This window comes from Morone saxatilis, unplaced genomic scaffold (genome assembly GCF_004916995.1).
Source record: "Morone saxatilis isolate NCDOM2014 unplaced genomic scaffold, NCSU_SB_2.0 Contig9, whole genome shotgun sequence".
Taxonomy (NCBI): Eukaryota; Metazoa; Chordata; class Actinopteri; family Moronidae; genus Morone; species Morone saxatilis.
Genome location: NW_023340268.1, coordinates 11129783 through 11142312, shown reverse-complemented (window position 1 = coordinate 11142312; position 12530 = coordinate 11129783). Strand labels below are relative to the sequence as shown.

Sequence of the window (12530 nt, the reverse complement as noted above, 5' to 3'; positions counted from 1 at the left end):
TTAGAGTAAAGGTTAATCTGAGGAACATCAGAACATGATATCAAAATGGTGAGCAAAAAATAAATTACATTTTCATTTCCATTAGAGCAGCATTGGGACTCCATCTTCCCAGCTCTATTCTACATGAGGAAATGTCCTGGATAACCTATGCGAACAGTGTCTGGGGTCCTTGTTGCTAGGGAAAAGCCACACCAAGCCCCTAATCCACTCTTACTGCTATCCTTGCCAATTAGAGATGTGCACAAGTTAGTGGATCACTTTAAGTCATTCTGATTAGTGATTGCGTGTGCAAAGGAAGGAACTAAATGTAGTAGTGCAATCCTCTTCGCTCACAAATTAGAGTCAAACAGCACCCCACTCTTAATTCCCCTGACAGCTCAGACCATTGTCAGGGTATGAGCTCGGTGTGTGCCAATGTACAGGGAACAGTCAGTAAGGTTGTTGCGTCTTTTTTTTTTTTTTTTTTTTCAAATATAGCATGGATGGGAGAAATGCCCTTTGACACCAGATTGTTCAGCGAAATATGCACTCCCTGTTTTTATGAGGTCTCTGAAAGAGTGCCGTAGAAATGCTGCCTACACTGCAATAAAAATAATGAACCAATAAAAAGACCTCATGTACATCAATAAAGACATAATTCACTAAATATAAAACTTTTGTTCTGAATTAAAAGCAGCTCAACACACTGATGCTGTCAATAACTTTAAAACCTAACTTAAGCGTAGGCTGACCACATAATCTTTGCGTGCCAATTAAATAAAGAGGGGTAATTTTCCAGTTAGTTCAGTCTTGTGCACCCAGGATGGGGGCTTAATCATAAAATATGGCCCAGAGGTACAACACTAGAGCCCATTAATCCAGAAATATGTGGACGGCAGGGTCAGGTGATGCCGTGTCATTCTATTTACTGACATCTATTTCATTCATTCATGCCTTGTTCAAAAGGTTGCATATGGGCCAGGCTCCAGGCAACATGATTTACTCTCCCCTCCTCTTGTCCAGCCCTGCAAGTGACACCATCTATGGATTTTGGGGGGTCATTCTAACACAATGCCTCTAATTTAGCTCCCCCAAAGGGAGGAGGAGGTGGAGGAGGAAGAAATGCGCCAGAGGTCACCCGGGATTGCGAGCCAGCAGAACTACTTGAGAGGCCGAGAGAGGAGAGTGGGGGGGTGGGGGAGGTTGGGTAAGGGGTGCGGTTCCCCAAAGGCTACTAGGGTCGAGCCCATTGCCATTGTGTGACCTCTAGCAAGCTAGCAATCAGGACAGCTGCTGATGCAACAAAAAGGGTTTGCTGTACAGTGTGCATCTTAAAAACAAGAAGTATCCCACAACACAGCCGCTGTCCATTACTTGTTAATGAGTTTTTAGGCAGTTCATAATGATTGACAGCCATTTGTGACATGCAGTTAATCCCTGATTGAACAAGGAGCAGCCTCCGGTGTGATAGTAGCTAGCAGGTGTCATACTGGAGCAGGTTTGAGCCTGCGACTGGACTGATGAGTGGACAGACACACTCACACTTTACACACTGGCTGAAGGAGGAGAGGTTCGTTTCACTCACGCCGAGAAGTGATTCAGTGTGCTTTGCCATTCAGTTAACTCAGTGGTCGTCATTACCCTCGCTAGGGGCTTTCCACGCCGCCACTAGGCTTCTACCTCCGGATAGACAGCGAAGCTACCAGCGGCTAGTCGGCTAGGCTAGCTGTTAGCAGGCTGCTGCTAGCTAATCAGCCCGGAGGAGGGATTGTAAAGCTTAGTAATGGCCTATTTTCTGCCTTCGTTGAGTTTCAAAGTTGTGGAAACTGTCCCCATTTGTGACAGAGACAAAAACACGCACAATGACATTACGAGTTAAATGTGTGACAGGTTTAAAAAAAACCTAAACGTAATGCTTTCACAGCGAGCTGAAGCGAAAGCGTCGGTCGCGGTGAGCTAACGTTACCTGTTTGGTGGGGTCATTCCTCCCGTGCTCAGAAGACAGGTGATGCCTCAGCAGCAAGGCCCGCTTGTAGTTGCGACTGCCTTTCACAAGCTCGTCGCTGTTTTTAGTGGCAATGTTGTGACACCAGGAACAGGACATGAGTCCCGTCTCCTGGCAAAATTTGAGCCATGGAAATTCTTGCAACCACGAAGCGTGGAAGAGTGAGTGTTTCTGAAGCAACGTCTGCGGTCTCATCTCTACCCCAGATTTCCTGGATCCCGTCTCGCCGCTTCCCGACTCCTGGTCCTCGGCGTTGTTGGGACCGTTCCCCGCTGTCAAGCTACTCCCCTCCCTGGACCCGTCCTCCGCTTCCACAGAGCCGACTCGGTCGTCGCCGTCCCCGGCTGCCGAGCTCCCCCCTTCCGGGTCCTCTTCTTCCTCCGCCTCGGGTTCCGTGCTATCGCTGACAGACCCAGCGCCCTCCACTCTCTTCTGCGATGATCCGTTTGCCCCCAGATCCCGGTCCTCCTCTTGATCCGGCCTGTTCCCGTTAAACTGTCGGTCTTGACAGGCCGGGGCCTCCCAGCTGTTACAGTTCCCCCCAACGATACCGCTGGAAGTTAACCCAGCTAATCCACGTCCTCGGAAAGCCAGCGACCTGCGGTTTCTCTCACCGGACATTTTTTTCTTAATATATATTACAATCTTCACTTTCTCAACAGTATCCCCCCCCCTCCGACCAAAAGGATAATGTGTCTGTATAGGATGTATCGTCCGAAAGAGATGGACCGTCGTCGTTTCTTCCCTCCGCTTTGGCCCTCCCGGTGAGAGTATGTAGGTTATGCGGAAATAAATAAAGGTTTTAAACGCATAATGAATTTCAGGGTTCTCGCTGCGTCCGCGCAGGCCCCGCAGAGGTCGAATGGCAACGACTTCCTCCCCACAATGCACCTCGTCCAGAGAAAGGGGGGGTTGGCTAAGGGAGGGCTTTTAAAGGAAGATGGGGGTGCTGTTGATCAGCAAGGGGTCTTTTGTCTTTTGAAGGCTGCACCCATTTTCCGCATGCTTTTCATCTTTTGGTTTTACTTGTTTGCTCGGTCCGTGAACGCTGACGTGTGTGCCCCACTTCAGCCCTCTGCTGAGCGGGGTTACCATCATACTCTGTGATATTTATATTATATATATATATATGAAACCTGTGTGTGGGTTCGTATAAAAGACTTTGTTGCATTATTTATTTTTTATTATTATTACATATATAAAATTAAATATTTGTGTTACAATATGAATATTTGGATCTTTAAAGTAGCTTATATATAATGTATGTTAAATATGAATGTGTCCAAACTAATTGTGGTAGGCCTATTTAATTAAAATATATTAATATTAAATTACATTAATATAAACACTCTATTACAGTAATACAATAATTGTCTTTGTCCGACCATGCTATTACTGTCACTATATTATATAATGTATGACACCATGATATCATATTTTATAGTATACTTCCTCTTTATATTTTGTGTGAAATAATAAATGAACATAGTCAGTTATGAAGTAATGAGATGTATGTGTGACATTTGATGTGTGATCATTTGCATGTGAAACTGGCATCCTTCAGAGACCAGTGAGGTGTTATATCCCATAGTGAAGTATTCTGACATATCAACATGTGTCTTAAGTCTGTTTCTGTTCCGTGTCACCAGGATTAGCTCCAGCAGGTGGCACTCTTTCATGAACATCTATCTGTCTTTGTGTGTGCCATGCTTGACATACTTGGGTGTATAGTTTCAGTTCTGTCCAATTAAGGGCTTTGCACACAGTGTGTGAACAACAGTTGGGTTTAACCCAGGTTTTGATTACAATAATGTGGGGGGTTGTATGTCCCTGTGTAATGGTTAAACCCCCAATGGAGTAATAAGGCATGCCATGTCTGATTAGGGTATTTATTTATTGCTCCAGCTCATACAATCATTTGCTATCAACTTGACATAACGATCTGAATTAATTTGACAAATTGAAATGTTCCTGCAGTGAATAATACAGTGTATGTAACACTATTCTCTCAGGTATGAAATAAATGAGTCTGCCTTGCAGGTATCATTGATTGAGTTTATGCCACTGTTATGCCTTCAGCTAGCTAATAAATCATATATATTCCTACTGGTATTAAAAAAAGGTATGTGATTTAACCATAAGAGCAGTAATACTCCAGTTCAGTATGAACTCCCCGCCTTCATGTTCCAATGTTTCCATTTTAGTGAGACATTTTTCAAAACATGAATCAAGGAATTAAGGTCATTTATTTCTCACTGTAAAACACAGTGTTGCACAATTAAATAAGTTGTTAATGCTCTCCATACTACACACACTAACCAATACATGTACAAATACAAATACTGTAATGCAAATATATAATAGAATAATAAATAAAACAATATATTCTGTTATTTAGGGCTATACATATACATTCACACATATACACCCAGAAAGTAATAATTCTATATAGCATTACTGAGTAAATATAGGCACTAGTTTTACTTCAACCCAGACTTATATTATTGGCAACTGCCAAAGTAAAAATTACTTAATAAATAGAAAATACAAACACGGAAATGTGACAATAATGTATCCAGTCATGTTAATTATATCAGTAGACATATAAAGCTACATTCCTAACATTATTTCCACTGGTATTGTATCCTCTGTATACAATTACAACAGGTTAATACATATGTGCCACACCAGAGCCTTTTTCCCTCTTAGAACTACTTTTGGGTTTTTATTGTTTTGTTGTTTTAGGTTTACTAATTTACGAAAGATTTTTAATTTAAAAAGACCAAATGTGCCCCTGCCTCTCACTGGGATCACAATCAGCAGCTTTATTTGTGATAGATTGAGTTTCTATACATGAGTGTGTCTCTGTATTATTGTACTGCACTACCATTACTACAATCTAACTATATAGACCTGATGTATGGCATTCATGCACGCTTTAAGTTTGTTTTGTACGGTGTAAAAAAAAAAAAAACAACAAGAAAAAACAATAATGACGTGTGCAGCTGCGCGTTGTTGACGGTGTAAAACTTGATCCACGTGCTCGCCTCTGTTTACACTGTTGCGTCATGACGTCACGGCGAACCCCACCCCGTACGTCGGTGCTGCCTGGCAACATGAGAGAGAGAGAGAGAGAGTGCGAGCAGGAAGGTCTGCTGCAGCCAAGTGAACAACCTGCAGCCTCTGGACATAAAAACGACCAGAAACAACGCTCAGCCGTACAATGGAGGATACAGAGCAAGGTAATTAATTTCATCTCTCAGTGGCTGTGTTCTCACCCGAAATGTTTCTCAAAGGGGTTTCTGTCTCACATGAAAGTTAGCAAACTAAGGGAAGCTAACTTTGCGTTGGGGAGTGAAGTTAGACCGCTGGGAACATATGCTACCTTTCACACTCACATAAAGTGCTTTTTATTTTGGGACAGAGATAAAGGAGAGACTCTGGGAAGAAAATAAAGCTTTCGGAGTAATCTTTCCCAGAAGTATCACGGAAGTTGAGTGTTACACAGCATGTACTAAACAGCCTGTAAGCTAACTACTTCAGTAAAAACACGAGAGAGGAAGTTGTCACTGTTCAGGTAAAAAAATAAACAAATAATAATAATTAAATGTTAATTTGGTAGAATTGATCAAATGAAACACTTGATGGCTTATCACATTGTCTCTAAATGTCCCAATTACACCTGTTCTAGTCAAGTCACACCAGAAGTCCTCATTCCTGGTCGTTTTTGAACAGATCAGTGATTGCATATGCTCAGTTTGACAGCAGCACAGCCCCATTCTACATCAGTCAATGTCTGGAGGCTGGGAGGTTTGTTAACCAGGTCAAGCAGGCCTCAGCACAGGTGTGGGAGTGCCCAGCATTTTAATATAAAAAGAGGAGGGCGAGTGTATGAACGGCAGGTATGCTGTGAAAGCATTGTACCTGCCATCCCTGCCTCCTTTCCTCCCCTCCACCTACCTGGACGTTTCCGCTCCTGCTCGGCAGCCATCTGCTCTCTCATACCTCTGCTCCACTTACTTGCCCTTACCCATCCTCCGGGTCTGCCTATTACCACAGCTGCTTCTCAGGCAAGTGCAAGTAAATAAAGCTTGCATGTAAGACTCAGTTTAGTTGATAAAAACACTATTTTCTATGGATTTTATTTGCATGTTACAAGATCTTGTCGTTCTTGTGGAAAGAAGCAAGTGACTATTTGTTCACCTGGAGGGGATACCAGGTGAACAATGCACAGCCCTGACCTCATTTCCCTTCACCCACCACTGCAGAAATGTCATTTCCTGATGTCTGCACGTTGTGTTTTTTGGCCTCAAGGTTAGAAATGTTGGATTGGTTGCAGCATTTTTTTGTATATGGACAGATGTAACCTGTTTATCCTTATTATTATCACACTGAATGAGGTCTGTGTTTGTCATTCAAGCCTCTCAGTCTCTGTGAGGTGTTCCAAGATCTTTTAAGAAACGTGTATCTTAGTCACTGTTAGTTAGGGGCTACTTGTCTTGTGACCATGGTTCCTCTTTGGTAGTGTAGGTTTCCTGTGCTTTGCTCATGCTTTTAACGTTTTCCCTAACCACGTTACAATTATTTTCCTCTGTAGGGCGTCTGACTGATATCAAATTCACAATATGACTTTATTGTGCTGCCTCTGTGGTTTACGGTAGCCACTGTTTCAAGTTGTTGGTGCATCGAGTGAAACAGCAAAATAAATGCACAATTGTCAGTCAAAAAGCGAACTTTACTGCAGGACGACTGTGTTTGTTTGTTCGCTTCTTGTGCCTGCAGAAGTCAAATTTCGTCCTTCCTAGTTATCATCGTCTCTCATTCAAAACATCATCATAGGAACTGATGAGTTCTCTTTTTTTTATAGTCACACTCTTATGGCAACAGACGGTGAAGTCCGTGTTGTTGTCACTCTTTCACGCGGGTATCTATGGCAGCTGTATCCTGGCACCGTCTACCTGCATCCTTGTTAATGTTTTTCCTTGTCACTGTCACCTGTTGGATTTCAGCCCAGTCACCAGTATTTGAGACTGAAAGGCACTTTGAAACCTCTCATTATCGATGTCCCCTCTTACATCGTGTTATCATTTTATTGCACTTAGTGTTTAGGTGTTAGTTTGGCAGAGTTTAGCAGGAGGGAGGTCAGTATGCACTTTGAGTGGTCTGACTGCAGCTTTCAAAGAAGCTTTCAGGGGAGTGGAGCCTGCTCTCCACTGATTGTTTGTACTTAGATGACCTTTTTGATAGCAAACATCTCTTTCTTTGTGCTTGCTTTTCCCTGCATTGAAAGGAGTTTCCAGGAGTGAATGCCATTGATTCAGTTGTTCTTGCTTTTTAGTGCAGTATCTGGAAGGTTGTCTTTGGGAACAAGCACATAGTTTGACCACGTGATGTATTGAAGAAAACTGTATTTGATTTGCTAGCATTTGTAGTATTTGTACATTTGTTTACTTATAGTGTGAACATCTGGATAAAAGCACATTTCTTTTTAAATGTCCAGGCCTCATGCACCAAATTGAAGCCTGAATAAATTTCAAAAACAAAATTATATCTCTTTCTGAAGAAGTTGTCAGTTGATATCATTAACTCATCATTGTTTTATTTATTTAAACTCCTCGAGAATATTTCACTCCGGACCTACATAGACCAGAATGTGGGATTTTGTCATTCATGATCCAAACCACTTTTGACTGTTGTCTGGGTGTAGCCTGTTTCTGGTTTCTGCTGCTTTCCTGATAGAAATTTATGGCCTTTGCTCAAATCAGATGTTCAAAAACGCGACGGTCAGCCTTACCAATCTATCTTGTTTTTCGACTCGGTTGTCTAATGAGATTGATCATGAGCAGTGGCCAACATTTTTGCCTTATTAGATTTCAATGAGGCACAACTGGATGCTTTCAGCTGTGTGTACGGTCAGGGGAAGTCTCACATCTCCTCAACCACATCCAGCGGACTTGTTCGCGTTAGAAACCACATCACACTTTTTAAAACGTGTATTTAAGATCACGTCATGGCAAAATTTCAAGGGTAAATTCAAGTATTGATCTATCACGTGAGTGTATATATAGTAGGTGAAACTGGACGCTTTTTTGGCAAAACTGTTACTTACTTAAAAATACACACGAGTCGTTGCAAAAAGAGATCTTGACGGGTTGGTTGTGAGCCATCGTTGAGCTAAAACATGCTACCTGAAACTCTGAGCCTAACCTCAGAACCTGCCCCAGTTCACTGATGTCAGCAGATTTGCACATTTCATCTCAAAGATTAAAGGGAAATCCCCCTGTGTATTTTAAAACTTTGATCTTTGAGCTCATCGTTCCATGAATCAAAGTTAGCAAATGTGGTATTATATGATTAAAATGTCCCCTATGTTCTATATAATGAACAGGCCAGCCCTTTAAAGCTTCTGTATGGGCTCTGTCAGCTCCCAGCAGCACTGAGAGAGGATAATGGAAACATTTATGAAAAGACAAGTTCAGGCAAAGATAACCTAAATATAGATGTCAGTACTTAACATGTGCTGATTGTGTGAATTATCTGATGTAGAACTAAAATGCAGTATTTGATTGTCTTTTTTACCTAACTTTGGGATACAAAGAAGGAACAGCAGAAATGATCAGCTGAAATGATGATATGATCATTTATTTTTTTTGTTATGTGTTCTTTATGGAGTATTTGTCATTAACCTGTGAGATCTGGCCAAGCGGAGGTCTCACCTGTCTGGTAGCTGTGGCATCAGGCTCAGTATCTTCCAACATGACACTCCAGAGAGAAACCTGGGGCCTCACTGTCCGATGGAGCGTAGTCGGTGTATAGAGTATAAATCCTAAATAACATAACCTAAGATTTTATCTCTAATTTACTCCTTCAAAATCGATTTCTTTTTTCAGAGCACTTATATTGATAAATAAGATGTACAAATACTGTGCTGGTGCAGGCCTAACTCCTGATTCCTGAGAGACATCCCTCTATTGTTTGTTGCACATCACTTTGGACATTTTTGCAGAGCTTTTGTTTTTATATTTCTCCCTCAACTCAGTTGATTAATACAGTATTAATAATGCTGGTGGAAGTGTGTTGAGTGTGAGCCTGTGTGAGATGTCATTGAAACAGTACAGTATTATAACTGCATTTAATAATAATAATAATAGTAATAATAATAAAAGTAATTTAAAAAAAGAAACACAGATAATACTGTATAATCTCCATTTGCGTTATATTTACGAGCCAAATAGAATGAGATGTAGGAAATGTGTTTTAGAGCTGGGCCACACACAACCATCGTACTATGTGCACAGTCCCCCAACTGCCACAGGGTAACTCTTATCACTAAGGAAACAGGCCTCTCCTTCAACGTCATTGTCCCGTGTATATTTGGGATAAGTGTGCAGATGTCAGACCTTGTGTTTGAGGAATGAACGTGATTTTGTATGTTTACCTCGTTTGAAGGAATCGTTTTTGTCAAATAGGCTTGTTTGCTTTCTTGCCAAGACTGAGATGAGTAGATTGTTCACTAATGTCTTTATGTTAAATAGGTCATTTAGTGTTTATACAGTATAAACCATGCATTAAACAATCCCGATTAAACAAACAACGTTTTAATGTGTCGTTCAGGGAGCTTCAGAGGTGGTGGTGGGATTTTATTTAAGCTAACTGGATGCTGGTGGTAGCTTCAGAATTACTGTACAGACACGAGAATGGTATCAGTCTTTTCATCTAACTCTTAATAATAAATTATAAAAAATTAAAATAAAAAATAAAAATAAATAAAACCAATAATTATATTTCCAAAAATATGTCAGACTGCTCCTTTAAACAGCTGTAATCTAGACACACATTTGTGGGATGACTCAAATTGTTAAGATGCAGTAGAGAGATGAAGACATGACACCGTCTATGTAGTAAAGAGACTCATTCATTCATCCAGGTGTCCATCAACTGTACACACTACATTTACAGTATATGTGTTTCATCTGAGGTGTAGCCGCTCTCTGCCCTTCTTACTGTTTTCCCATGATGCACATGTCATGGGAACTTTGTGGACCCTCTCACTGCATCCCAAGTCACCCATGTCTCATGATTCTTGTTTTAGGTTAATCATGTGACAGGGTATGCCGTGAATAGTGAGGTAATTGATGCCATGCTGTTCTTCATTAACCACTTGAAAATGGCTGTTTGTTCCTGGTTACAGTCTGGGTGCCATGGGTTGTTTTTCACGCTCTTGTCTGTTTCGGTTTATAAATAAAAAAAATATTAAACGATCCAGTCCAATACAAGAACAGAACGATGAGATTGTTTGGGTTCGAGATTATTTTAAAAGTAAATTTATGACTTCAGCATACCAGTGGTTTTCTAACAAATGTCACATGCATTGAGTGTCACTCATGATTCAGTGGCTCCACTGGTCAGGAGGGCTGCAGGGAGGAAGTGATGTTGAGTATTAATTAAGATGTATCTTTTACCATTAATAAACATTTCACTGTATTGTTTTGTCTCTGAATAATGCAGTCTCAGATGTGTCACGGTTGGTTATTGGATATGTAAGACTTCTAGTAGCAATACTGATGCACAATTTTGGTTGCCTTTTCACAAAAATGAACCAAAAGACAAAATATGAGAAGCAAGAAATGAAAGATGCTGGCAAGGATTCATCGTCCTTGATACGGGCCTATTTCAGCGCATGTTGATATTTGATAGTTTGCGACGAGTGACTGTATGTGTCACTTCCTGCGCTGACCTTGTTTCAGTGGGGAAACAGTGCAATGAAGCCTGACTCTGCAGATCAGGCCGCAGTACAGTTACATTAGCTACACTTGTGATTTGGATTGTACAGAACATCATCACTTCTATCATTCTCTGTAGAAAAATGTACCCTTTCATATATTTTATAGTACGCACAGCTTGAGTTGAAATCTGAAAACTCCACTCTCTTCACTTGGACACATGATTGTGGAATTTGTCCCCCAGTTCTTCAATACTTCAGGACAGCGGCCCGTCGTTCTCCCTTAATGCAAAGTATTTCCTGTACAAGGTCTTACAAACATGCTCGTCTGGCTCTAAACTGCAGAGGAATGGTGGATGGGAAATCAGTGTACTGTGAACAGTTCAGGTCAGTTTTTGCTTTGACATTATTTTGGCAGTTTTTGTGTCTCAATAGCCTTCACGTGTTTACATTGGTAAAAACGTAGGTTTTCCTTCTCCCAACCTCCTGTGTGCTCTGTCCTAAGATATCACACAATAATCTTTTCACGTTAGAATATTAGGCGTGCTTCCTTCTAGGAACAGTTATCTGGCAGTAATCCTGATTTCATACAGCTCTCTGTACTGTACTCTCACATTCTTACCAATTTTATGCTCAGGATGACCTCTCTCCATTTTGTTTTAGCTACTCTAAATCCTTACAGCATCTACATCTTCAGTCATAATACTAGTGCTGGAATGTCACCAGACTGCTTTTCCACCTCGCTGCAGCCTTGCAAGTACCAGCAGGTGCACGCACACTGAGAAGCCTGATTTCTATTGACACTCCGTGAATGTATTCAAATGAAATGAGACATGACTATACCTGCATATTTGCTCTCTTGCAGGTTGAATTCCTACCTTTAAATATTTGATCAATGTTTTATGTGGTTTGGTGGTTACATATATATATATATATATATATACACTGTACTTCACATAGATTAAGCATGTACCGTTTAAAAGCCCACATGTGTTTGAATCTGCTTGTGAACCAGAAGTGCTATTATTATTACAGAAAATTAATTGGCAACTATTTTAAACATCAGCTTATCATTTAAAGCATCAACAAGAGACTTTCATTTTTCGTGATTCTGGCGACCCCTGTGGACAACAGCGGTTATGTTTCTTCTCTTCATCTGATTTTTAAGGGGAATCCAACCTGGTGGCCAGGCCTTATGAGGAACTATAAACAGCCAATCATATGGCTGATGGTCTTTTTGGTTTATGTAGGTCATAGAGAGGAATCAGTGTTAAATTTAGAATGTTTTATATTAACCAGTTAAAAACTTCATTGTAGTATGTTTAAGAAATCAAAGCAAATAGGCCATTATTTTACTGATTCCAGCTTCTCAAATGTGCATGTCTGTTGGTTTTCTTAGTCCTCTGTGATATTTAAATAAATATCTTTGGGTTTTTGGACTGGTTGACAGCCAAAACAAACAATTTGAATATTTCAGCTCAGGCATTGTGTGTATGTCACATTGTATGTATCAGTTGGTTAATCAAAAAAATAATCTGATTGATGGCTGAAAATAATCATTAATTGCAGGCCTAGTATGAACTCACAAACATACACAGCGGCACGTGTACATGTACATGCTCTCATTACCACGCCATAGTGCACTTTCCCTCAAGTACACGCACACAATACCAAGTGTAGCCTCTGGCATCCTCTCCCCTCCACTGTATCTGACTAGCATTACTGCCGCTCCAAGCTGGACTGGCCACCCTGGATTAGCGCTTTGCTGTAATCTGGGACACTGCAGATTATGCTTTTCATCTAATGCCCCCCCCCCCCCCCCCC

General features: G+C 41.0%; 2 protein-coding genes across 3 annotated transcripts in view; one reads left to right on the top strand and one right to left on the bottom strand.

Annotated features, from left to right (window-relative positions):
* Positions 1-2880, bottom strand: part of zbtb10 (zinc finger and BTB domain containing 10) — an 18059-nt gene extending 15179 nt beyond the window's left edge. For both annotated transcript variants that reach the window (XM_035681245.1, XM_035681246.1), the window contains exon 1: positions 1946-2880. In XM_035681245.1, the coding sequence (XP_035537138.1) occupies positions 1946-2605 (660 nt within the window). In that variant the 5' untranslated portion in view covers positions 2606-2880. The remainder of the gene's footprint in view (positions 1-1945) is intronic.
* A 2220-nt stretch (positions 2881-5100) lies between these two features.
* The window catches only part of tpd52 (tumor protein D52), a 19787-nt gene continuing 12357 nt past the window's right edge, over positions 5101-12530 (top strand). Inside the window, exon 1 of the mRNA XM_035681379.1 lies at positions 5101-5226. Within this exon, the coding sequence (XP_035537272.1) occupies positions 5208-5226 (19 nt within the window). The 5' untranslated portion in view covers positions 5101-5207. The remainder of the gene's footprint in view (positions 5227-12530) is intronic.